The following is a 26,320-nucleotide window of genomic DNA, read 5'->3' on the forward strand; positions in this document are numbered from 1 at the left end:
ATGGCACTCTTAACACCCCAGGGAGTAAAAAAAGTCTTCCAATTTCAGGTGAAAAGAAAAGACAGCTTTTAAAAGGAGTTTGCTCAGATTGATGTAATGGTGAGGTGTGTGTGAGAAGTGGCCCCTCAATGGTGTTTCCTCAGATAGACACCTTGGACGTGACTCCTTTCCCAATACACCATCTGTGAGGCCCCCAATCAGTGTGTGCCAGCTGGAATGCCAGGCCAAAGGCTTACCAGCCTTTGGAGCTTAGAGATTATTTCCTCCTACAGGGACAGAGCCTGACTGGGGCGAAGGAGGAGATGAGCACAAAGACACTGTGCCTTCCTCTACTCTGAGGAGGACCAGGGAGGTCCCTGGGGCTGGTCACCATGGGATGCCACCTCTCACCAGAGAGCCTCAGGGCCCTGTGAGCTCTTTGGGCTTGTATGCCAACATGTGTGGTTGTGTGTGTGTGGTTGTGGGGTGGGGTGGGGGGAAGAGGGTTGTTGCTTTAATGCAGGCTGGGGGCAGATTTTGTTGACTTCTCAGAGCCAATTCTGAGGCTGAAAGACATGAGCAAGGGTGGTGGTGGGGGTGGCTATGTAATAATGAGGACCCAACAGCAGGGCCTGGAGCTCTCTGCAAGCTCCTTCCAGAGCAGGGCTGTCCACAGAGGGGTGGCAAGGCACTGCTGTAGAGCTCAAGCAAGAGGACCCCATGTGACTATATGCACAGATCAGTTTCTGACCTGCAGCCATGAGCTGATGGGCAGGCACCAGGCAAAGGCTTTCTTGGTGGGGCCTCCTTCCCCACCCTAGGGCATGTGCTTTCACCAGCTGCTCTAGATCTCCCAGCCAGCTGTCCCCTCAGACACCAACCTGGGGATCTGTGAGTGCTGCAGGGAAGCGCTGTCTCGGTCAGGTGGTGAGAGAGGAGTCTCTGGATGCCCCTGGCAGCAATTCTGTCATCAGTTCCCCTACAGGAGTTCCCCCAGCCAGAGACTCCCCTCACCCCAGAGAAGCAGCACTCCCATTTTTGGTGGGTCTCCACTTCATGCCACACCTTGTCTTACCCCCTCCTTAAAAGGCACTTGCTTCTCCTACATCTGTTAACGTTCTATAAAAACTTTTCTGGAAGGGCCAGACAAACACTCAGGTGAATTGGGGTTTTATAGTTAGGACTCTGATCAAGCTTCCCATGCTGGTCTGCTAAAGTGCCTGAATTTTCACCAAGTAAGACATAGTCCTTCTCAAAAGCATAGCCTTACCAAGTTTCTTTGCAGTCATTTACACTTTAACGTGAATTTCATATCAGATCAATGCCTCTGGGGCAGCTAGTTGAGAACAGACTCAGAGGGAAGTCAAATTTTGTTTTTTGTTTTGTTTTGTTTTGTTTTGTTTTTTTAAAGATTTTATTTATTTATTTGACAGAGAGAGACACAGCGAGAGAGGGAACATTAGCAGGGGGAGTGGGGGAGGGAGAAGCAGGCTTCCCGCCGAGCAGGGAGCCCGATGCGGGACTCGATCCCAGGATCCTGGGATCATGACCTGAGCCGAAGGCAGACGCCCAACGACTGAGCCACCCAGGCGCCCTCAAATTTTGTTTTAAGGAAGAGGAAGGAGGGAGCGTAAGTCAGGGCTTGAAGCCTGTTGGAGGCATATAAACCTGGAAGCTGCAGTGACTAGCATGAGAACTCTCAGAGGAAGGAGCGGTGCTAGAAAGGAGAGCACATTCCCAGAATGGGGAGGAAAAGCTGTCCAGAAATGAAAGCATAATTCTGCTCAGGCACACCCACATTCCTGGTCACTCTTCAGGACAATGGGGAGTCCTGTGAAGACCCCAGTAGTGGTTTGCCCAGTGAAGATGGCATCTTGATTCTTCAGTCTCACTCTCCATCCCTCATGTCATGCCCTGCAGAAACCAAAAGGTAGGGAGCATCTACGGAGACTGCTGAACTGGGAGGAGTTTGATGAAGTGAGAGACTCCCGCCGAAGCATTCTGCTGGATACTCTCTACGAAAGCATCATCTTTGCAGTGGGCAAAGGCTTCCCATGGGTGGAAGTGGCCAAGGTGGTCAAGTTCACAGAAGAGCTGCTCAAGGAAACCAAAGGTATGGGGCGTCTGGAGCAGAAGTCAGAGAGGCTTGCTGGGGAATGGGGGGCACAGGACACCCCTATGGTCCATAGCCTCAGGAACCCTCTGAGGAGCTGGGAGCCCCTTCCTTTCTTTCTGCGACATGTAGCATCCTCACATGCTTGGAAACAAGGTTCCTGTCTAGGTTTCTGGAAAGTGAAGCAAACTGAATGTCCTTTCTGGATCTTTTTACTCATCTCCCTGGCTGAAAATTTTGCACTAGTCCAAGCTGTTCACACAGCAGCCAGAGTGTTTGTCTCTTGGTGAGTCATTTACACTTTAGTATGACTCTCATTATCAGATCAATACCTCTGGGGCACCTGGCTGAGAGTAGGCTCAGAGGTGGAGTCAGATTTTATTTCAGGGAAGGAGGTAAGGGCCAAGATTCATAATTTTTGTTTTGTTTCGCTTTGTTTTTACTTAAACACATGACTCCTCTGTTTAAAACTCTTCTCTGACTCCCCATTGCATTCCTGAAAGACTGCAAATTGTTCCACATATCAGGTTTTGGTCTGCTGAATGTCTTGGAGGAATCCTTGCAGGCTTCAGCTTGCTGGCAGGGATGGGGTAAAAGCAGTCAAGTGAGTTTATAGAGGGATCATCTCTCCCACCCCTGCCCTGGCTTCATGAGAAGAGAAAGACCATCTCTCCCTATGACCCCATAGCACAAGGGAATGTGATCACACCCATCCACCTCTTGGGCTGTGAGCTGCAGATTCATTCATTAAGCAAATATCTGGAACAGCCCCTCTTTGGCCACATCATAGTAACACTCAGCCAAGAATCATCAATAAGTGCTAAGACCAGTAGGTGAATGCTTGATGAGAAATAGGATATTTACATACTTCCTCCCCACAACATTCTTACTGATCACAAAGGGGAGAAGAATACTTCTATTCGGGCGCCTGGGTGGCTCAGTCGGTTAAGCGTCTGCCTTCGCCTCAGGTCATGATCCCAGAGTCCTGGGATCGAGTCCCGCATCGGGCTCCCTGCTCCTTGGGATCCTGCTTCTCCCTCTGCTTCTCTCTCTCTCTCTGTCTCTCATGAATAAATAAATAAAAATCTTTAAAAAAAAAAAAAAGAATACTTCTATTCAAGGGAGCCCAGTAGACACCTCCCTCATCAAATGATCCAAGTCAACGTCATCAGTAAAAGTACACATTGAGAATCATGTTCCACCTGGTGGAATGCAAATGGAGAACGCAGCATCCCTCAGTGATGGTCCTAGCAAAGACTCAGAACCTTATCTAATCACAAGAAAGCATTAAATTAGTGGCACTGAACAAAGTCCCTCTCCCGTGAGCTTCAAAAACGTTAAGGTCCTGAGAGCCAAGGTAAGACAGAGGAGCTGTTTTGAACTGAAAGACACTGAGATGTGGCCACTAAACATGACATGTGGCCTCAGTTTGGGTCCTTTTTGCTATGAAGGATGTATACAAGGGACAACTGGGAAGACTCGAATGAGGTCTGGAGATTAAGCAACAGTGGTGTGTCAAGGGTGATCCCCCGATTCTGATGGTGGTAGTTACGAATGCCGTGTTTGGGTAACGTACATGAAAGCAATCTGATGATGGGGCATTTTGTGGGCTGCTTATTCTTTAAGTATTTTGGGAAAAATTTCTTTGTACTATGTTTTTTCTAGTTTTATTGAGATATAATTGACATATAACATTGCATAAGCTTAAGGTGTGCAATGTAATGATGTGATATATGTACATATTGCAAAGTGATTACCAAAGTAAGTTGAGTTAATATCCATCACCTCACGTAGTTACAATTTTTTTCTTGTGGTGAAAACTTTTAAGATCTACTCTCTTACCAGCTTTCAGATATACAACAGAGTTGTGTTAACTACAGTCACCATGCTGTACATTAACTCCCAGGACTTATTTATCTCATAACTGCAAGTTTGTACTATTTGAACACCTTCATCCATTTTGCCCACCTACCTCTGGAAACCATCAGTCTGTTTCATTTCCATGAGTTCAGTTTTTTGTTTTTTGGTTTTTGGTTTTTTTATTCCACATGTGAGATCCTACAGTATTTGTCTTGATACCCTTACGGTTTATCCATGCTGTTGCAAAAGGTTTCCTTCTTTTTTATGGCTGAGTAATATTTTTACAGCTGAAAAATATCATATTTTCTTTATCATTCATCCACTGATGGGCCATGGGTTGTTTACATGGCTTGGCTGCAGTGAATAATGCCGGAACGAACATGCAGGTACAGATATCTCTTTAAGATAGTGATTTCACTTTCTTTGCATATATGCTCAGAAGTGGAATCACTGGCTCATAGGGTAGCTCTATTTTTAATTTTTTGAGGAAACTTCACACTGTTTTACACAGTGGCTGCACCAATTTGCATTCCCACCAACAGTGCATGAGGGTTCCCTTTTCTCCCCATCCTCGCCAACTTTATATCTTGTCTTTTTGATACTAGCCATTCTAACATGTGTGACGAGATATCTCATTGTGGTTTTGATTTGCATTTCCCTGGTGATGAGTGAGATTGAGCCTGTTTTCATGACCTATTGGTCATTTGAATATCTTTTCTGGGAAAATGCCTACTTAGATCCATTGCCCATTTTGATTAGATTATTTGGGGTTTAGCTATTGAGTTGTATGAGTTCCTTATATTAACACCTTATCAGATATGTCTTTGCAAATATTTTCTCGTATTTCATAAGATGCCTTTTTATTTTCTTGGTAATTAGTTTCTCTGTGCAGAAGATTTTTACTCTGATGCAGTCCCACTTGTTTATTTTTGATTTTTTGATTTGTTGCTTATACTTTAGGTATGATATCCAAAAAGTCATGGTCATGACCCATGTCAAGGAGGTTTCCTCCTGTTTTCTTGTAGGAGTTTTATGGCTTCAGTTATGCTATTTTTTAGTAGACTATTTCTTAGCATAGCTTTGGGCTCACAGGAAAATAGAGCAGAGGGTTTAAATTCCACATGTGATATTTCCCACAGAAATCCTGTCCCACACATGCACAGCCTCCCCCACTGTCAACATCCCCCACCAGAGTGGGACATTTGTTACAATTGGTGAATCTACCTTTACACATCATTATCACCCAAAGTTCAGAGTTTATATTAGGATTCATTCTTGGTTTTGTGCATTCTATGGATTTCAATAAACATATAATGGCATGTATCCACCATTAAAGTATCACATAGAATAGTTTCACTGCCTTAGAAATCCTCTGCGATCCATCTATTCATTCCTCCTTCTCCGCCAACCCCTAGCAACCACTGCTTTTTACCATCTCCATACTTCTGGCTTTTTCAGAATGTCATATAGTTAAAATCATACGGTCTTTTCATATTGGCTTCTTTCAGTTAGTAACATACATTGAAGTTTCCTTCATGTCTTTACATGGTTTGATAGCTCATTTCTTTTTTTTTATTTTATTATATTCTGTTAATCACCATACATTTCATCATTAGTTTTTGATGTAGTGTTCCATGATTCATTGTTTGCGTATAACACCCCATATAGTTCATTTCTTTTTAGGATTGAATAATATTCCATTGTCTGGATGCACCACAATTTATGTATCTATTCATCTACTGAAGGACATCTTGGTTGCTTACACATTTTGGCAATTTAAAGCTGCAATAAATATCTGTGTGCAGGTTTTTATGTAGACATAAGTTTTCAACTCCTTTGGGTAAATAACAAGGAATGAGATTGCTTGACCGTAAGATAGGAATATGTTTAGTGTTGTTGGAGACAGTCAAACTGTCTTCCAAAGTAGCTATGCCATTTTGCATTCCCACCAGCAATGAATGAAAGCTCCTATTGCTCCATAACCTCACCAGCATCTGGTGTTGTCAGTGTTGTGGATTTTGGCCATTCTGATAGCTGTGTAGTGGTGTCTTGCCTTCCTGAAAACATATGATGTGGATCACATTTTCGTATGCTTATTTGCCATATATATATATATATATATATACTTCTTTGGTGAGGTGTCTGTTAAGTTTTTTCCCATTTTTCAAGCAGGGTGTTTTCTTTTTGTTGAATTTTTTAAAGTTCTTGGTCTGTGTTGGATAACAGTCCTTTATCAAGTGTGTCTTTTGCAAATATTTTCTCCCAGTCTGTGGCTTGTCTTCTCATTTTCTCAACAATGTCTTTTGCAGAAATTTTAAATTATTTTATTTTATTTTATTATGTTATGTTCATCACCATACATTACATCATTAGTTTTTGATGTAGTGTTCCATGATTCATTGTTTGTGTATAACACCCAGTGTTCCATTCAGTACGTGCCCTCCTTAATACCCACCACCAGGCTAACCCATCCCCCACCCCCTCCCCTCTAGAACCCTCAGTCTGTTTCCTGAAGTCCATAGTCTCTCATGGTTCATCTCTCCTTCCGATTCCCGCCCCCTTCATTTTTCCCTTCCTTCTCCTAATGTCCTCCACGCTATTCCTGATGTTCCACAAATAAGTGAAACCATATGATAATTGACTTTCTCTGCTTGACTTATTTCACTTAGCATAATCTCCTCCAGTCCCATTAAAGAAGTCCAAATTATCAGTTCTTCTTTCATGGACCGTGTCTTTGTGTTGTATCTAAAAGAGTCATCACCAAACCCAAGGTCATCTAGGCTTTTTATATGTTATCTTCTAGAAGTTTAATTGTATTGTATTTTAGATTTAGACCTGTGATCCATTTTGAGTTAATTATTGTGAAGGGAGTGAGGTCTGTATCTAGATTCCATTTTTTTACATGGGGATGTCCAGTTGTTCCAGCACCATTTGTTGAAAAGATTATCTTGGCTCTATTGTATTGCCTTTGCTCCTCGGTTAAATATCAGTTGCCTATATTTGTGTGGGTCTATTTCTGGACTCTCTCTTGTGTCTGCACCATTCATCTATCTGTCTATTCTTTTTCAATACCACACTGCCTTGATTATGTACTATTTTTGGAACTTTTCTGTATTTCTTTATTTCGAAATATTTTTAAGTATAATATTGTTTTAACGTGTAGCATAACAGCTGCCATACAAATGGGACACACGATGCTCTGCTCCTTGTACATGATATCCCCATCCCTTATGTGCCCAGAACTCACCCACCAGTCCGAGCAGTCGTACCTTGATGTCCCTCCCTAATCTCACCACTTTTCACTAGCTCCTTGTCCACCACTGTTTCTAACCCACCTCCATCTTTTGACCAGCCTACTGCTTTCAAATCTTGTACTGCATCCTTTCACTGACCAGCACAGTGATTTTGTTCAGGCACAAATAAAATCCCGTCACTCCTCTGTTTCAAGACATTTAGTGGCTGGCACTGAATCACACATCTTGTGTGCATGTGGATCAGCCTCTTTTATTTCTTGCAGTGCTCATGTGCCCTTCCTTCCACTTCTCTCCTCCAAACCAGTGATCCCGGTCTGAAGGCTTGAGCCAGACATGGCATTGCTCCTGGGCTGGCTTCAGAGATCCTTCGGAAACTTCATGCCACCCCAGCCCCCCACCCAACCCCCAACCCTGGGTCCTTCCTGGCATCCCTCTAGGTCCTGCTCCTTGCTGCTCACAGCAATGCACAGGTACCAGAGTTCAACCCTGTCGGCTGAGCTCTACAGTGGCTCATGGCCAGAACAAACACTGACGAGCAGGAAGAAGAATGTCAGCCCCAAGCAGGTGGGAACTCAGGCTCTTTCAAGTTTCCATCAGAGCCTTCCACAGGCTGAGTCCGTGAAAAACAGTCAATGATGATGCAAACCCAACTTCAAACTCAGGAGATTAGATCATACAGCTTTTCTGGTTATCGCCTAACTTGCCAGCACAGCCTAGCTATGCCTTGTGGACTTCTAAAATCTTGCAGTTGGAAGGACACTTGGTGATCTGGAAGCTTAATTCCCTCTACAGCAGGGAGCCCCGCCAACCAGCCGACAAGGTTCTTCCAGTCTCTGCTGACACCCTCCAAGCAACAGGGTGCTCCCTCCTTCTGAGGCAATTCATTCTTTTGTACAACCACTGCTGTCATTTGGAAGTTCCTATATATATCTAGCTACATCTGCCTTCTGCACCTTTTACTCGAATGCTCAAAGTCTGTCCTCTAGAACCAGAATGCAGGCCCTGCAGATATCTCATGATGTTTATATAATGTGACTATCATGTCTTTACATTTAGACTAGACAGCCCCAGTTATTTTTGTCATTCTTAATATAGTATCATTTCCATAGACCCTTTCCCCCTACCTCCCCACCACTGCCCTCTTTCTGCCCTTCTCTGAGCATACTTATGTTTGTCAATATTTTTCTTAAAATACGTCATCCAAATCCAAACACAAAACAGTCTGCAATTTGATCAGTGAAGTTATTAGGGATTTTATCACCTCCTCTGTCCTGGTGATGATACTCCTGTTTATATAGCCTACGGGTATGTTTTTTTTATCAACATCAAAGTCACATTGATTTATATTGGGAAGGAAGTCCCACATGGGAACCATTTTTTCATCCTGCCCTTGTGCAATGGCAATTTTGATTGTACATGCAAGACTTTACAATTGTCCCCACTGACTCCATCTTGTCAGTGTTGGCCATCTTTCCTTTCTCCTGCCATCTTTTAAATCTTGATCCTGGGCTCTCCAGCTTTCAAGTTCTTCCCCTTATCTTTAAATCATCTCAAAATTTGAGAAGCATGGTTGGTACAAACACTGAATAGGAACAAGCTCTTGGGTGGGCCCCTCATGCTGAAATCTGACTCACTGAAGACAGAATCCATCAGGAGGCTTAGCACTCAAAGGGAACATTCCAATCCTAGTTCAGTCCCTTACTGGATGTATGGTCCTGGGCAAGTCACATCACCTCTGAGCTTCTGGTTACACATTGAAAAAAATGGAAAAAGCAAGAACACCCACTTCCTGGGATTGTTTTAAGGATTAAATGAGGTTACATACATAAAGCCCATAACGTAGCATTTGGTGCCTAGTAAGGACTCAGTGAGAGTTAGCTGTTATTCCTAGGAGGGGACTGCAGGGACAAAGACCCAAGACTTGAGAGAGTGATGTGGTTCAGAGATGGCACGATAAGATGTGGTTGCATGCACGTTGATGCAGCACCCAGTAGGGATCAGCCTCCACATGTCCAGAAGCAGCATCAACTCCCTCCCAAGGTTAGCAGAGACCATCCGAGGCCCTTTCTCCTCAGATGCCAACACTAACCCAGCTGACACTGCATCACAGGGAGTGGGGCAGGACAATGGGCTGAGAGCCAAGGGGCTGGCACTTCAGCCAGAGGCAGGCCGGGGAGGTAAAGGAAACTGGCAGACTTGTTTGGGAAGTAGGGAGGTGAGAAAGAGGCAGACAAGACTGTTTCCAACTCCGCTCCCAGGTAACTGACTCGTTGTGAGCACTGACTCTTGAGAGCAATACCAGGCTGGCTGTGGTTTGCAGGGAGTTGGCGATGGGGTGTGGTGGGAGCACCCATGGATACAGAGCCACAGTAGAACCAGGCTTCCTGAGCTAGGTCCTGCTCACCTTGGGCCCCCCATAATGCCATTCAGGATGATGCCTGTTGCTCCTGAAGATGGTCAGCCTGGCCCAGATGGCGTCTCCATGGCAGCCATGCCCACAGTGTTTCTCAGAAATCCAGTACAGGGACACTTGCAAGAGCATGAACAAGTTCATCAGTACTCTGGAGACAGGGAATAGAATTTCACCTGAAGCTTCCTTCTTCCCTGGGATTTTCCTCCTCACTTTACAGTCAACCCCAGTCTCAGGCTGGACTGGTCCTCACCATTCTTAGAGCCCTGGGTCAAATCCTGGTTCTACCATTTCCTTGCTATGTGACCTTCTGAGAGTCCCTTAACCTCCCTGTGCTTCAGATGACTGTGAGGACAAGATGAGGACAGGAATGGCACCAACTTCATGGGATTATTGCAAGGATTAGATGAGTTCATTTATGTAAAGCACTTGGAACAGTGACTGGTACATAGGAAGCCCTGTGAATGTGCAACTGGTTGGCCATTGTTATAATACCCATTCCTCAGGTGTTTCAGCCACTCCCATGGGCTCCACTGTCTGTCTAGAAATGTAGGTCTTACCCCTGTAGCAGGAGGCAACCCTTCATCACTGTTCATTGAGGGTGCCTGGTTTGCTCCTCTTGGCTTTGTTTCCCAAACCCTTGCCTTTACTGACTTAGTTCTGATCCCATTCTACCCAATTCCCGACCCAAACTTGATCTTCCCTTTCTCTCCCGCCTGGTGTTGTTTGAGCCACACTACCTAGGTCTAGACCACATTCTCTCAGGAGTTGGCCCATATATCCTTTGCTTCTTCCTGTGCCTACCAGCTTTGGGTAAATTCCCCTCCTAACCTGGGACCTAACCCCAGTGGGGGCCAACTGAGCCAATGTCCAGCTGGACAAAAGGGCCTCTGACATCAGCTCCATCTTCCAGAGGGTGTTTTCCAAATGTTCTCTCTGTTCAACCTGTCCCTGCCAAGGCCCTATGCACTTATGCTGTCCACCACCTCTGAGATGCCCCCTGTGCTGATCTCAGAGCCCAGGGCCTTCTCACACTCCCACACCCTCTAGGGCCCCAGACTTTGCCACCCAGAGCCAGTCTCAGACCCTCCTGCATCAGCCCCAAGTTCACGCATGTGAAGATGTGCCACTGCCCAGCAGCATGAGGGGGAAGGCATCTGTTCACTACCCTTGTTAGGGGATCCAGGCAGCAAGGGGCAGGAAAAGCTGGTAAGACAACAGGTCAGGTCCCGAAAGAGTTGTAGCCCTTCCCATCTCACATCCCACCCTGCCCCTGCTCAGGGATACACATCCCATCTATCACAAGTGGTGGGGTGCAGGATGCAGACAGTGGGGTCCCCCTGGCTGGCCAGCTCACATGCAAGCTTCTGTTTCAGCTAATGTCCACAGTAGACTGTCACTCTTCTTGGAAGGGAGCTTTTCCGGGGATTCTTGTTGTCGTTGTCGTTGTTGTTGTTAATCTGAGGCTAAGGATGTTTGAGTTCTGTTTGCATACTAGATAACAAAGGTGGCAGATAGTGTTTAAGGAGGCTTATGTGATTCAGAGCTTTGACAGGACTGCTGCCAGCCCAGCTTATCACCTGGCCCAATCAGGCCTTAGTACCAGGAGGGAAAGTGCTGCCCTTTATTCAAAAGCACAAGCTGATTCTGTCCTGGCTCACCAGGATGTTCTGGTCTCAACCGCAGGCCAAAAGAGAGTCCTGTCGACCTCACCTCCTCCGCCAGCCTGCAGGAAGCCCTGGGCAGATCCCATCCTGCTGTGTCCATGGCGCCTGGAGTGAAGTCACCAGGCACAGCACAGAGAAACAATTAGCTGCCAGCTCCATCCTAATGGGAAGAAATCGCAGGAAGTGGGCAGATTTTGCACACCCTGTTGAGTCTCCGGTAAAGGAGAGGAGAGAGGTGTTGGGGCATATGGGAACGCTGCGGTCTCCAACTTTGCATCCAGGAGTGGCAGAGATTTGGGGTACCCAGAAGGCCCTGCGTATCCTATCTCAGACTGGCATGTTGCTGCATGTGAGAGGTGGGAGCGGGACAGACTCTCTTGCCTCAGGCTTCACTCTCTGGTGCTTTCCCTACACACCTGGGCTAGAAGAACCTCTTTCCTTCTGGCTTGGCTCCATATCCTGGGGCCCGGTGAGGGCCCTCCTGTGAGGAAGTGGGTCTTGATGACCAGTTGGTGGAGGCATGGGGTAGCCAGGGGGGTCCCCAGTGGGTCATAGCACCCTATCTGTAGTTCCATCCATGGCCACTCCTGATTCTCCAGGAAATGTCATCTTGGCAGCCACAGGATAGAAGGCAGCCACACCACCTGCTCCCAGCAGCCTGGGGCTGGCAGGAGGCATTACTGTCCCCAAGGTACTCTGCACAAGCTCTTCCTACCAGAACACTCGCGGTCATGCCCGGGGTCTACTCCACCAGCCCTTGAGTACCCACCCAACATCGGAGAGCCTCCAGGGATTCAGGACCAGCCCAAGCCAAGAGAAAATGCACCTTCACTCATCCTGGAAAGTAGCTTCTCCAACAGCCTTCTCCAGGGTGGCCTGAAACCCATGCCTCTCCCACTAGACCCTGAGGTGGGGCTTTGGCGGCAACTTCTTTGTTGCTGGAGAGTGGAAGCTTCCACAAAGGCCATTGATTGAAATCTTGAGAGAGCATTTCTTGGGACAAATGGGCAACTGCCCTTTCAGAGATAGCTCCATGAACGAGTCAGTCTGCTGGGGCCGTTAACAAAGTACCTCAGATTGGGCAGTTTCAACAATAGACATTTATGTTCTCCCAGTTCTGGAGAAGTCGAGATTAAGGTATCAGCAGGGTTGGTTTCTTCTGAGGCATCCCTCTTTGGCTTGTAGACATCCACCTTCTCCCTGTGCACCTCACATGGCCTTTCCTGTGTGTGTGTGTCCTAATCTCCTCTTTTCACAAGGGCACCAGTCATATTGGATTAGGACCACCCACATGACTTCATTTAACCTGAATTATCTCTTTTAAGACTATTTCCAAGTGCAGTCCCATCTAGAAGCACAGGGGGTTAGGACTTCAACATGTGAATTATGGGGGACACTGTTAGTTCAGCCCATACACTAAGGTCACAGCGCTCCAGACGAGACTGTTAGTAGGCCAGAAATCAAGACTATGCCATAGAAACCTCCCTCAGCCTTCCCTGAGGGACATATATCCTGTAGAGGGAGGAACAGTGAGGACTCTACGATCTTGGCATTTTCACATGTAGCATCTATAATCCTCACTGTGATCTTGCATCATAGACATTATTTTAATGATGAGGAATTGAGGCCCAGAGAGTTGAAGTAACTTGGCCCAGGTCACACCTCCAGTAGATGGAGTTGGGATTTGAACCCAGGTCTGTCTGACAGCAGAGCACATGTCCTGCCGTGTGACATTCCATCTTGACCAAAGGGATCTTTGGTCAAGGGGCACATGAGGGTCTGAGGAGCATGAAGCCCAAGAGAGCACCCCGTGGTGAGTGGAATGACACTGCTGGCATGCAGCAAGAGCTGAGCACCTGGAAGAAGCAGGTGTGGAACACCTGGGGGCGGAGCTCCTAACTGGGTCACCTGGAGTTACAGCACACACCTGGGATCCTGCCCCCCAGCAGGATGGCTCCAAGGTGATGGGTGGTGCAGGCCCAGCTGAGAAGAGGAGCTGTGTCCTTTGGCTAATGTGTTCTGGCCCAGATGTGCCACCTGTGTGTGGGCAGGTGGTACTGGTGCCCTCAAAGCTGACCTCTGGCCCTTTGGAGTGACCTCACACTCTACCTCTAACTTCCCATGTCCTTCACCAGTCAGCTGGACAGGCTGGTCAGTCTCAGAGCCCCCCAACATCAGAGGGGACAAGGCACAGGTATGAAATAGTCTATTTTTACTCTAGGTACAGTCCTGTGTCCCTGAGACCATGGGATTACTTAGTCATTTTCAACTCAGGGATGATGACAAGGATGATGATGAAGATCCATAGTCAGGACTCCCTTCAGTAAACTTGAGACAGCTGCAGAGCTTGGCCACGAGGCACCCACAGCACCCTTAGATGTGGCTATGGAAGACTGTCAGCTCTATGGAAATCACCATAACTTCTTAGAATCAAAAAGGGACCCAAGAGATCACCTGACTCAAGCCCCACCAACACCACCACACACACATTATTCAAGAATCCTCTCCCCAGCCAAAAGCCTCCTCACTCCTCAAGACTAGACTGCTCCACTAATAAAACTCTTTCTTCTAGAAAGTTCTTCCTGCTGCTGAATTGAAATGGGTCTCTTTGAGCCTTCTGCCTGAAGACTTCTGTTCTGCCCTCCAAGCTTCCTCCCTGAATCAATCTAATCCACCCGACTTACTCAGCCATTCTCCAGCAAACATTACCAGGGCACTGTGCTAGGGGATGGGGAAGATGGGATATCCACTCAGCCGTCCCTATGTGCTGAGCTCTCCTCATAGATCATCTCTTTAATGTTCACAGAAATTGTAGATGGGTGGGTACTCTGTACCCATTTCACAATGAGACAGCTGAGGTTCAAAGAGTTTAGGTAACTTGCAAATTATCACACAGTAAAGGGCAGAGCCATCAATAACCTTGAGATCTTCTGGCCCCGGAGTCCGTTCTTCTTGCCAAAGCTATTTAGCATTAAGCGTGCAAACTTCTTAAACAGACTCTTAACTATAGAAAACAAACTGATGGTTACTTGTGGGGAGGTAGGTGGGGGTTGGGTGAAATTGGTGATGGGGATTAAGGAGGGCACTTGCAATGAGCACCGAGCACTGGGTGATGTATAGAAGTGTTGAATCACTATATTGTACACCTGAAACTAATATAACACTGTATGTCAACTAACTGGAATTTAAATAAAAACTTTAAAAAATAAAAACACTTCCTTTTTAATGAAAAAAAAGCACATCAACTTCTTGAGGAATGGGGATGAGGAACAGTGAGGGGGTGCTTGTGCTAAGCAGATGAGGTTGGGGGACCACTGGGGACAAAGAGAAGAGTTTCAGCAAAAGCCCATGACCGTCTAAAATACATGGCCCTATATTTATCCTTTGAGTCCCAGGAGAGTGAATAGTGAGGAAATCTTTACAGGGTCAACAAAATCTTTCTAATCCTGCTGTTGGGGTAGGTCTTTTCTTTAATGTGACTATTGGTTTATTTTATAAACAAAAACAAAACACCTACTAGGCAGGAGAATAGTAGGGAAGTGCCTCAAAAAATTAAACATAGGATTGCCATGTGACCTAGCAATGACGCTTCTGGGTATAAACTCCCCAAGAACTGAAAACAGGGACTTGAACAGTTATGTGTCCACCCATGTTCACGGCAGCATTGTTCATATCAGCCAAAAGGCAGAAGCAACCCTTTCGTATGGGTTCACATGTCTGTCAGCAGGTGAATGGATATACAAAATGCGATGTATGCATAAAATGAAATGTTAGCCTGACAAAGGGAGGAAATTCTGGATGACTTTTGAGGACATTATGCTAAGTGACATAAGCCAGCAACAAAAGGCTACGTACGGTAGGATTGCACTTGCGTGAGGTATCTAGAACAGTCAGATTCATGAAGGCAGAAAGGGGCCTGAAAGTTTCCCATCTCTAGCAGGAGAGGACTAGACTAGTTTAATAGTTGCCAAAATATGCTCCTTGGTCTGAGAGACTATTTGCCTCAAGTAAATTTGAGAAATATTGCATATGCTCAACCCTTTTTGGCCATTTGCCGAGCCCTCTAGCGTATTAAGGGCTCTGTTTAATTTCTTTTGGTCCAACATATCTTCAAGGTCTCTGGCTGCAGAGCATTCATTTCTATATAATACTGATTGCAGAACATCCTTTGGAAAACCGTGACGGGGAGGATTGGGGACCCCTTCCAGTGTCCACCTCCAAGGGTCTACAGAGAAAGCCCATGGCTGCTTGGAAGTGGATGGTTGGGTTAGGCTGGGGTTTGAATTCTGGCTTCCCCACCCCACCAGCTATGTGTCCTTAAGCAAATCCCTTGACTCCTTGAGCCTCAGTTTCTCTCACGGGTAAAGTGCCTACACTTGCCTCACAGAGCTAGGAGGGGTTGAGTGGAGCCTGAGATGACCCAGGACACACAGGGCCCAGTGGAAACTCCCCAAACAAGAGTCCTCTACTGCCTCAAGGAAAGCATACCCTGTTTTCTGAGCTGTCACTGTTGTTGGCACCTTGGTGTGAATGAGTTTGGCAGAACCTTACCATGAGCAGAGAGATGTCCCCTGAGTGCAGGGGACAGCACACAAGGAAGGAGAATGGGGGTGGAGATGCGAGTCCTGTGCTTTTGTCTGCCTCCCACCATCCCAGGCCAGCCCTGGTAGGTGTTCAGAAAGGTAAGCCAGCCAGGCCGCAGCCTGACTTGGTTCCTCCTCTTCGAGCCAAGGCAGGGGCCACCAAACTGGTTTGTCAGGGGGCACCGGTGGCACCTGGATCCTCCCCCTCACTCCCACCCAGAAGGAGCAGCACCTCATCACTGTTCCCAACCCTTCTGGGACGTAGCACATCTCCCTTCCTCTCACCCAGCCCCAGACCCCACATATGAGGGGCAACGGGAGGAGGGCACCCACAGTGGCTGGTCCAAGCCCAGTGCCTTTTTGCCCTGATTCTGGAGCATCTGGTGTTGTCACCCCACCCCCGCTCTTTCCCTGCCCATTGCTCTCCTCTACTCCTGTGCCTGCATCCCTGTGCAGGTGCTGGCCTCCAGGGGTTTGGGGACTGTCTTCAGGAAGTTCCCAGCAGCCAATGCAAATGAAGGCCACTCCCTGTTATTGAAGAGCAACTTGCACGTACAGATCTGTCCCCCGGCAGCCAGAGGCTTCTCTCTGAGACTTAATCCTTGAGTTTCTGAGTCATCGGAACCTCCTCAACCTGCAGCAAAAGGAGAATGGTCTGAGGGCCAAGAAAGTGTGTCTTATGAGCCAGCTTGGGATGATCTTTGCTGAAAACCGGAGCTGGTCAAAAGAATGTTGGGACTGGAAGTTAGAATCCAACCCAGGGACTCCTTCTCCAGTGACCCTGGACGAAGTCCATATTTGGGCTTTATGACTTTAAGGCTAAGGCCATAGTTCATGTCCATAACAGGGAACCTGCCAGGATGACAGGTAGCTGGGAGCACTTGCCAACATTTGCTGAGGTCACTCAACATGACTGGACCCTCAGACCTCCTTTTTCTTTTTAAGAATTTATTTATTTATTTGAGAGAGAGATGGGGGGAGAGAGCACAAGTGAGCACAAGCAGGGGGAGCGGCAGAGGGAGAGGGAGAAGTAGGCTCCCCACTGGGCAGGGAGCCCAACTTGAGGCTTAATCCCAGGACCCCAGAATCATGACCTAAGCTGAAGGCAGATGCTTTCTGACTGAGCCATCCAGGTGCCCCAGCCCTCAGACTTCTTGATTCAAACCTGAGTTTGGGCTCAGAACCTGGGCTCTGTGCCGGGAGCCAAATAGAGAAGATCAGGGGCCGGCCTTGACAAACCAGGCAGTTGTGGCCGTCCACGTCTGGAAGATGCAGGGGATCCCAGCCCCATGGACTGCCAGGCCAGGCAGAAGGAGGGACAGGGCACTTGCCAGTATGTTCGTTTAGCTCCATGGAGCCCAGAGAAGATGCAATGATTCACCTCACAAATTTCACACACAGTCACCTCTACACTAACCTGGAGTCTGGCTTTGATTATCAGAAACCAATGACCTCACCCTGGTCCCCTAGCCTCTGAGATTCCTTTACTGATCATACCTGCCATCCTCCGCACACCACCACCATGCCTCTGAAATACCCAGCTGACCTCCCCCTTCTCGGCTTAAGACCTCTGAGTGGCTCTTCAGCTCTCGGCCACAGTTCTTCATTTCCTTTCAGAAATGTGATGATTCTTTCTACGTACACGCTCCCCAGGGGGGAAAAAAAAAGTACATGTGAAATTCTGGATGCAATTTCAGAAGGTGCCAGTCGGCCCTGAGGCCCATCCTTGGAGGTCCTTGGGGTCCATGAGTTCTGGTTGAGGAGCCCAGCTTCTGTTTTGAAGTCCAGTTCTTTCACGTGACATACACAAGCTTGCCCTTTGCAAACTGAAGACACCAAGCCCTTCTGTCCCCCCAGGCGAGTCCCCCAGACTCCAGCTTTTCTCCCAGAAACTCTGAGCCATGTGGATCATGCACATGCCCACAATGTACCCTACATGCTTCCAGCCTTTATGCCTGCGGTCCCTTCTCTGGGAGTGCCCTTCTCTACCATCTCCTGCCAACCTCCCCCTTCTTCCACTCTGGGCTCCAGTGTCCTCTCTGTAGGAAGCCCTCCGTGACTCCGGGCCCCCCAACCTCCTGGGTCAGGATGCTTTCCCCATGCGAGCACCTACCCCATCTCCTCGTATTTCCCCTTCCTCCTCTCCGCACTTCGGTGCCCAGTTTTGGGGCACTTGCCTGCGTGTTGCTTTTAGAGGAGTCTTCAACTCTCATTATGTCATTATGTAATGTACATGAGCACTATTAAAAAAGCAATGCAGACTTGTATAGTCTGTGTCATATTCTGTGTCCTCTCCAAAAGCAAAAAAAGAATAGAACAAAAGGCCCACCAAATCCGAGCAGCACAAAGGTTATACCTGTGCAGGAAGGGACCCAGTGGCCATGTGACCTCTGAGGGGACTAAGGTCCTGAAGACAGGTGCCCTGTGTAAAGGTCACTCAATAGAATGGAGCATCTGGGGGCTTTGGCTTTGTCCTTCTACCAGTTGGGCATGTCATGACTCCCTGCGTGTCAGCGTCTGAGTTCTTTGGGCTCAATCTGGCTCATAACTGAGGAGCAGCCATTTCCAAGCCAGCCCCACCCTGGAGTCAACATTTCCTTTTTTGAGATGTGTGTGTGTGTGTGTGTGTGTGTGTGTGTGTGTGTGTGTGGTGGGGAGGGGTCTGTATTTTTGGACAGCTCCAAGTGATTACGGAACACAGGGCTCCCACTGGCCCTGGGCCCCTCCCGACTGCTGACCTGGGACACAAGTTCAGGAATGAAGGGGTCCCCAGGATCAACTGCCTGGCCAGATAGTTCCCAGCATGAGAGATGGGCCAAGGAATACGTGGGCCACTGTTCCTGTGCCCGCTGGGTCTCTGTGACACAGGTGAGAAGCTCTGAGAATCAAAGCAGGACATGGGGGAAAAGGGTATTGCACACTGCAGCACGCTAAAGCCACATCTCCTTTCTTTCCATTATCCGTTCCCCTAGAAGCCACTTTATTTTCTGAATACTTTCTATGGGAAATACCCCCAGCCTTACTGAGGTATAATTGACAAATAAAAATAGTGAAAAATATTTAAAGTGTACGATGTAATGTTTTGATATACATACACATTGTGAAATGATTACCACAATCAGGCTAATTAGTTATTTCACACAGTTACCACTTTTACCTGTAGTGAGAACATTTAAGGTCTACTCTCCTAGGTAATTTCAAATATGCAAAACAGTGCTACTAGCTCTTGGCATCATCCTGTACAGTCGATCTCCAGAACTTATTCATCCTGTGTAACTGGAACTTCATACTCCTTGACCAACATCTCCCCACTTCTCCTCCCCCCAGCCCTTGGCAACCATCATTCTACTCTCTGCTTCTGTGAGTTCCACTTCTTTAGATTTCACATGTAAGTGGGATGATGCAGCATTTGTCTTTCTGTGTCTCGCTTATTTCAATTAGCATAATGTCCTTCAGGTCCATCCATGTTGTTGGGAATGACAGGATTTCCTTCTTTTTTAAGACTGAGTAATATTCTATGTATACAGGAAGATACTCTCTAGACATACTCTATATAGAGAGATATTATATATATTATAGATATGGAATAGAATTCTATATATATTCTATATCTATATCTATATATCTCACAATATCTTTAACCATTCATCCATCGACAGACACTTCGGTGTCTTGGCTACTGTGAATAATGCTGCCATGAACATGGGAGTACAGATAGCTCTTCAAGATCCCGATTTCATTTCCTTTGGGTGTATACTCTGAAGTGGAATTGCTGGATCATACTGAGGAGGCATTTTAGACATTTTTCCCTAATGATCCACCTCTTTCAAATTTTAACATCATAAATATTCTGATTACATATTGTATGTACATCTGCTTTATACATACATAAAGCTTATTCTTTGTATTTAATTCAGTTAAACTAATGAATCATTGAACATTATATAAAAAAACTAATGATGTACTTATACCTTGGCTAATTGAATTTAAATTTTAAAAAATTAAAAAAAAATTTTTTTAAAGATGACTAAAATTTTTAAATTGAAAATTTTAAAGGTATTAATGGGGGCACCTGGGTGGCTCAGTTGGTTAAGTATCTGACTCTTGATTTTGGTTGGGATTTAGCCCCATTTTGGGCTCCACACTCAGCGGAGAGTTTGCTTGGGGATTTTCTCTCTCCCTCGCCCTCTGCCCCTCCCTACTCCCCCCCACTCATGCTCTCTTTCTCTCTCTCTCAAATAATAAATAATCTTTTAAAAAATGTTTAAAAGTAAAAAGCTATCAACATCTAACTTAACATTACAACTGTACCTTCTAAGTAATTTTTAATGTAATTTATTTACTTATGTAAATTGTAACTATCAAATTACATGTTCAAAGAAGCAATTTATATAGATACCTAATGATAATAGCAATGCAATCAAATCTTAAAATGTCATGCAAAGCTGCCATTTCTTTGACAAAAAAATTTACAAAAATAATTTTTTAAAATTGTTTTCAGTAAACTTAACTTCCAACTTTTGCTTCATACAGTAAATAACTAGTTTATAGGGAAGATTGGGGTGAGAGGTGAAGTTGGATTCTAGATGAGGTTGGGAGGTGGGTAGCGGCCTGGCCGTGCTGGGCCTCCTAAGCCCCCATGGGAGGAATTTGGTTGCAGCCTAAGGGTGGTGGTGTTAAAACAATGCCCCTTCCACAACATGAGTCAGATCATGGTCCTCCTTTTTCCCCCTCTCCCGCTGCTCCTGCCTGACATGCTGGCCTTCCCCTATTTTTCCACCATACCCTGGATACCCTTGTGCCAGGCCTTGGTCTAGGATGCCCTTCCTGGCTGTGGACGTACTCCTCGCTCCCAGGGTGCCGGCTTCTCACTGACACCTCCCGGACCACCCTACCCCCACCAATCCCCCTATAAACTAGAGGGGCTCCAACACTGAGCAGACCCTGCACTGCCTACAGTGCCAATGCCCGGATTCTGAATGCAACGTCCAAGGCCCTCCCATCTGTTTTCCACCTACTTCTCCATTCAATGCTTACCATATTCTGCCTCCATCTTTCAGTGCCAACAACAACAAACCCGGTCTTGTTCTCCACCCATGCCATGCAGCTTCTTGCCCCAGTGCTCTCATTCAAGCTGTATCCAAGAAGTGCCTCCCTCCCTATCTTTACTGGCTCAGTCCCACTAGGCCTCTGAGATGTAGCTCATGGATTATCTTCTCAGCCGAGAATCCCTGTCCTCAACTGAACATTCCTCTTCACCTGGTTCTGTTTCTCTTTACACATGTAACATTTACTTATGTGTCTCTCCTGTGAGCACTATGAAGGCAAGGGATGTGTCTTATTTATCACAGTATTGCCAGCCCTAGCATAGTGCCTAGCAATTAAGGCACTACTGAGTGCCTAGGCACTCAGTAAAAAGTGACAAATTAATCTTGGATGGATGGGTAGGTGGGTAGGTGGATAGAGGGATGGGTGGATGGATAGATGGAGAGATGGAAGGAAGGAAATATAGATGTGGCTAGAAGAAACTTTTCTCACAGGGCAGAAACAAACTCTTCTTTTCCTACAGCATTTATTCATTACTACCTTGTAACAGGCTCTGTGCAGGGCACTTAGACATATCATCCCATTTTATCCTCATAACAATCCTATCAACTAAATATAATTATCCCCCATTCTACATCTGTGGGAATGAAGGCCCAAGTGTCACAGCTAGAAAGGGACAGAGCTGTCTCAGGCCTCCAAACCCTCCCTCTACACCACTCTGAAACAGAAGCACTCTCTTGGGCCTTTGAGCCTGCTGATTTGCCTTGAAAGAAGGGCAAAACACAGCCTGCCAACCTTTAGTTCTGCACAGTGGAGAGGCCTCTCTTCATCCCTTCCACAGGAGACTGAAGTCTACATCCAAGTGACAATTCCCAGCACATTCTAATGAGGTTCAAAGGGGAGTAGTGCTCCATCTACCACTATTTTTCTAAGACTGTGATGCCCTACCATCTCAGTACTCTGGGGAGATTTAAGGTAAATATTCCCACACAGAGCTAAGAGTGAGGAGCCAAAATGAACATACAATGGGGGTGGGGTGTGGAGGACTTTATAAACAACCATGTGGGCAAGACTGAGACTGCCTCTCCTAAAGGAGCATGGAGCCCTCTGGCCAGAAAGGTGGAAGACTCTTCTAGGGCTCCATGGGGGGCTCATACAGGAGAGACAAGGAGAGGGATCTACACACAGGTTGGGCCTCCACTCCAGGAGGAAAGCCAGGCTCCCTGCATCCAACGCTTGGTCTCTATCTTCATTAGATGCACTGTGGAATTCCCAAAAGCATGTGACTTGGTGGTCAGCTGGCCCAAGCTCCCATTCTGCAGATGTAGACACTGAGTCAGGGAGCAAGAGACACTTGACTGAGTTTACAGTGCACTTCAGAGATGGCGTCTGTGTGAGGACCCAGGTATCCTTACATTGGTGCATGTTCTTTCTCTGTCCCTCATCTTGCTTCTCTCTCTGCATTATGTCTGTTCACCAGAGCATACACATCGTTTAGCCATGACCCTTTACTGAGCCACCCGCTCTGTTAAGATGCAATCATATGCTAGGAAGAGTCCTGCCTCCTTAACCACAACACTACCCTGAGCTTTTGATGCAGTTGTGAGCAAAAGGAGTGAATGGGAGGGGATGGGAGAAGATGGTTTGCTCAGGACAGCACTGCCCAAGGTGTAACTCCAGAGTGGATCTTTGCACGGTAGAAACAATATTTGCCTAACTCTGTGACACATATCTCCAGAATAACAGTTGCCTAGACATCTGTCTCTCTAGTCATCTCATGATCCACTCTTACCAGAATCCCTTTTTTACACCCTCATCTCCTTTCCAAAGGGTTTGAAGTGGAAACAATATAAAGCACAGCTGAAGTAAACCTTTAAAATGAGAGTTAAAAGTAAAAGTATAGGTAAAGAGGGGGATAATCCTATAAAAGTGAGGTAAATATAAGTTACTACACAAAATTGGTGCTGAGCTTCCCAGAAGCCAAGGCAAAAGGGGAAATGTGATACACTGCATAGCTTTTAAGAGTTAATAAATGGTAATATAGAATAGCTGGTAGGATGTGGGCTCTGGGTTCATAGGACCTGGGTTCAGAACCTATATTGATCAGCTATCAATTCAGCTTTACCTCAGTTCACACTCAATGCCTGACCCCTCTGTGCCTGTAGGCTGCTCCATCGCTGAGGCTGTGACAATCCTGGGGAACAAACTCAGAGATTACCAGGGACAGTTCAACACCACTCATCTGCTGGCCCTCTGCGACTACTTCCACAACACTTTTATCCGCCACTACAAACTCTACCAGTATGTCCTGGGCCAGGACCAGGAAGTCAACCTGACCGTCACACACCTGGAAGTGTGTGCACCACCCCAGCCCCTCCCTCTGGCTGAGGGCATGGACAGGGACATCTGGCAGCTTGAGCAACAGGTGGCGGAGCTCAGTATGGCTGAGGTGCAGAAACACACAAATATGCTGCTCCTGAAGGAAGCGTTGCACCTGGAACAGGAGCACAAGTTACAGAGAACATTCTCTGAGGTCCCCAAGCAGCCCAGCCGGGTTCTGAAGAGAGAGGTAAGGCTGTGTCTGCGAGGTGGGAGGATGCTAACCTGCCACATACAAATGCCCATTCCTACCAAGAAAACATGGCAGCTGGAGTTAGACTCACAGACAGGACCCCTTTGTCTGCACACACGGGATAGGGCCGAAGGGGACAGACAGTCACTGAGCATGGGCCACAGGCTTTGTGTCCATGTTTCACAAAATATTTCTGTGAGGTATAATTCATGTCCCCATTTTCGTAATGAGATGAGTGAGGGTCAGAGAATTTAATTAACTCATCCAAGGTCACCAAGCTAGCAAGTGGTAGAGTTTACATTTGGACTGAGGTCTGGCTGGCCCCAAAGTCCAAGTTCTTTCCACTGCAACATTCATTAGTGACAGATTCCACTAAAGAAGACCCCAGGCTCTGAATCACCACAGATTCTCTCAGTGCCCTTCATCCATTGAGGCCTGGGGGTAGGGGAAGGTGATGAAGGAAGGGCCACTGGGGATAGCTCAAGGTGGGTGATATGCTGAGGTAGGCAAAGGGGTGGGGCTAGGGGGTCAGAGAGAATCTAGAAGAGTCTGGCACGGATCTAAGAAATCAGGCTGCCCCACTGACCAGTCTTAAGACCACTGAGGCTCCAGGAGCCAGAGTCTCAATGACCAGCTCTTTACTAAATGGTAACTAGCATGGCCCCAGGGCAACCAACTTCTTAAGGGCCTGGCAGAGTCCAAATTTATTTTTTAAACTAGACATAGGCACTTACAACATCACTGTCGCATCATCTGTGAACACAGGTACAACTGTGTGCATATGTGTATACACAATTATGTGCATGTGTTGGGGGGATTGGGGCTGGGGTGGGGGTGGAGAGTCCCAGAACCTAAATGTTCCAAAAGGTTTCTAAATTGTCAGCCAAAGAGTGAATGGTTTATGAAGTATTCCTTTAAATATATATAAAATATGGGGAAAATCTCTAAAGAGAAATTAACACAACAGAACAAATGATACTCTTCTAAGGTTAAGTCAAGTCTTCCAGAGAAATAGCACATCAGGCTGCCATGTAATCTTAGTGCATTAAGATGTCCAGCAAAGAAGGACCCAACAGAACCTAAGCAAAAGCTTGTCTCCACCCGCTCTGTGGGACCTTCGGACCTTACTCTAGAATATGTAAATGAAGCCACAGATGCGAGGGGCTGCCTTCCCTCCCACTCCTGATTCTCCACACAGCTGTCCTTCCCTGCCCCTCTCAGCTCCCCTGCCAGCCCTCATTACTTTGCTGTTGGTCCCTGCCTGGTGGAGCTTGTGGACTAGAGTCCCCTCCGCTGTGTGCCTCTGGTCTTGTGCCTGAGCTGGGGATGCTGAACACCATAGGATAAACATGATGCATCCTCTTGGAGCACAATCCTCCCCAAGGACTTAGGGGAAGAACATTATTTTTATATAAAAACAACCAAGGAGTTATTCTGGGGCAAATGTAAGATTTTGCATGAGTTTTTAGGTTAAAATATGAGATCTCAAAGAGATATCTTCTAGGCAATCAGATACTCCAAGTATGTCTCCCAACACCCTCAAGACAAGCACAAATTCTCCTCTGCTGTTTGGCTGCTCGAGCAGGGAATTTGGAGAAACACAGGATTCCATGATGCCATAGTCCTGATTGAGATGACAGATAGGGTCTCCTGTTTAACATGGCAGATGGTGGCTGAGTTTCCATTCTTCCCATGGCTGGCTGGTTGGGGGACATGCCCACTCTCTGAGCAACTTACCCTGTCCCTTCTGATGAAGCCTGCTACTAGAACTTTGAGATGTAAGAATGAGATGAGTGCAGGAGGGTAAATAAGAGGGATGATATCCAAAGGGAACATGCATTGATCAGAAGGTAGGGGAATATGGGACTGACTTATAGGCCCAGAACAATATTAGTAATAAATGACCCCCTCAAACAGGGTTATTGCCACAGTAGGCCTGAAGGGAGAAGGAAAGAAAGTCATTGGAACCCAAAAAGAGAGCTGTGGGAGGGGGCCATGGGATAGGAGGTGTAGATGTAGGTAGAGAATTAGAGCCATGGCCAACAGATCGGGAGGGAAGCAAGAGACTTCATTCTCTTTCCAGCCTCAGATCTGCCAGTGCCTCCCACTGGCTGAACTCAACCTAAAGCCAGAGGTAAGGTAGACAACTGAGGCAGCCCTTATAAGTCAGTCTCTCAGAGCACAGAGTAGAGTGGAGATGGGTGGCCAAAAGAGCTGGTGGGGTAAATGGAGAGTTCTAGAATACAGAAAAAGGAGCTGATGTGTTCAGAATTGGATCCTGTGGAGGGACTGTATCTGCAGATGGCCTCAGCCTTCCCCAGAGCCCTGATCACCAACCATGTTCCATTTCTTCCAGGAGTTAGAAAATCTCATCAGTGAGGCCATTCACATCCAGATCGAATGCCTGAAGGAGCTGCTGCAGTATGAGATACAAATAACTTTTGATATTTTGGATCTGAAACTTCAGAAGAAGACTTTGAACCTCAATGCTCCTATCCCTTCCCCACTCGCAATCACTGGCCAGCCAGGCCAAGATGAATCTTTTAAGTTCAACAAAGCAAACAAAGGAAAGAAAGCAAAAGCAAAGAAGAAGTAGAGAGCCCCTGGTGTCCATTGACTGAAGACTCTGACTGATGAAAAGCCATTGACAATTTTGAAAGTATTATGAGATGTGCTCAGCACTCAGTAGATCAGAGATTTCTAGCGATTAAAAGAAACAAAACAAGAGTCACCAGATTTCCTCTCTCTTCTTTCTTTCTCCATCTTCTACCCCATGAAAATCCAACCCAAATGGATTTTCCCTACGTGGTGGAAGAAAGCTGTCTTTCTCTGCTGA

General features: G+C 46.7%; 1 protein-coding gene across 1 annotated transcript; it reads left to right on the forward strand.

Moving 5' to 3' along the window:
• On the forward strand, positions 1-26,080 carry C2H8orf74 (chromosome 2 C8orf74 homolog). The gene is made up of 4 exons (XM_021698750.1): positions 1-48; positions 1,900-2,092; positions 23,078-23,481; positions 25,841-26,080. Exons 1-4 carry the CDS (start codon positions 1-3, stop codon positions 26,078-26,080), a joined length of 885 nt encoding a protein of 294 aa, XP_021554425.1.
• Positions 26,081-26,320: the final 240 nt, after the last annotated feature.

The sequence above is a fragment of the Neomonachus schauinslandi genome, chromosome 2, assembly GCF_002201575.2.
Source record: "Neomonachus schauinslandi chromosome 2, ASM220157v2, whole genome shotgun sequence".
Lineage (NCBI taxonomy): Eukaryota > Metazoa > Chordata > Mammalia > Carnivora > Phocidae > Neomonachus > Neomonachus schauinslandi.

Coding starts and splice junctions, on each gene's coding strand:
- C2H8orf74 (XM_021698750.1), top strand. CDS start 1: ATGGCACTCTTAACACCCCAGGGAGTAAAAAAAGTCTTCCAATTTCAG. Junction 2,093..23,077: donor GCTGCTCAAGGAAACCAAAG/GTATGGGGCGTC, acceptor CTGTGCCTGTAG/GCTGCTCCATCGCTGAGGCT. Junction 23,482..25,840: donor GCCGGGTTCTGAAGAGAGAG/GTAAGGCTGTGT, acceptor CATTTCTTCCAG/GAGTTAGAAAATCTCATCAG.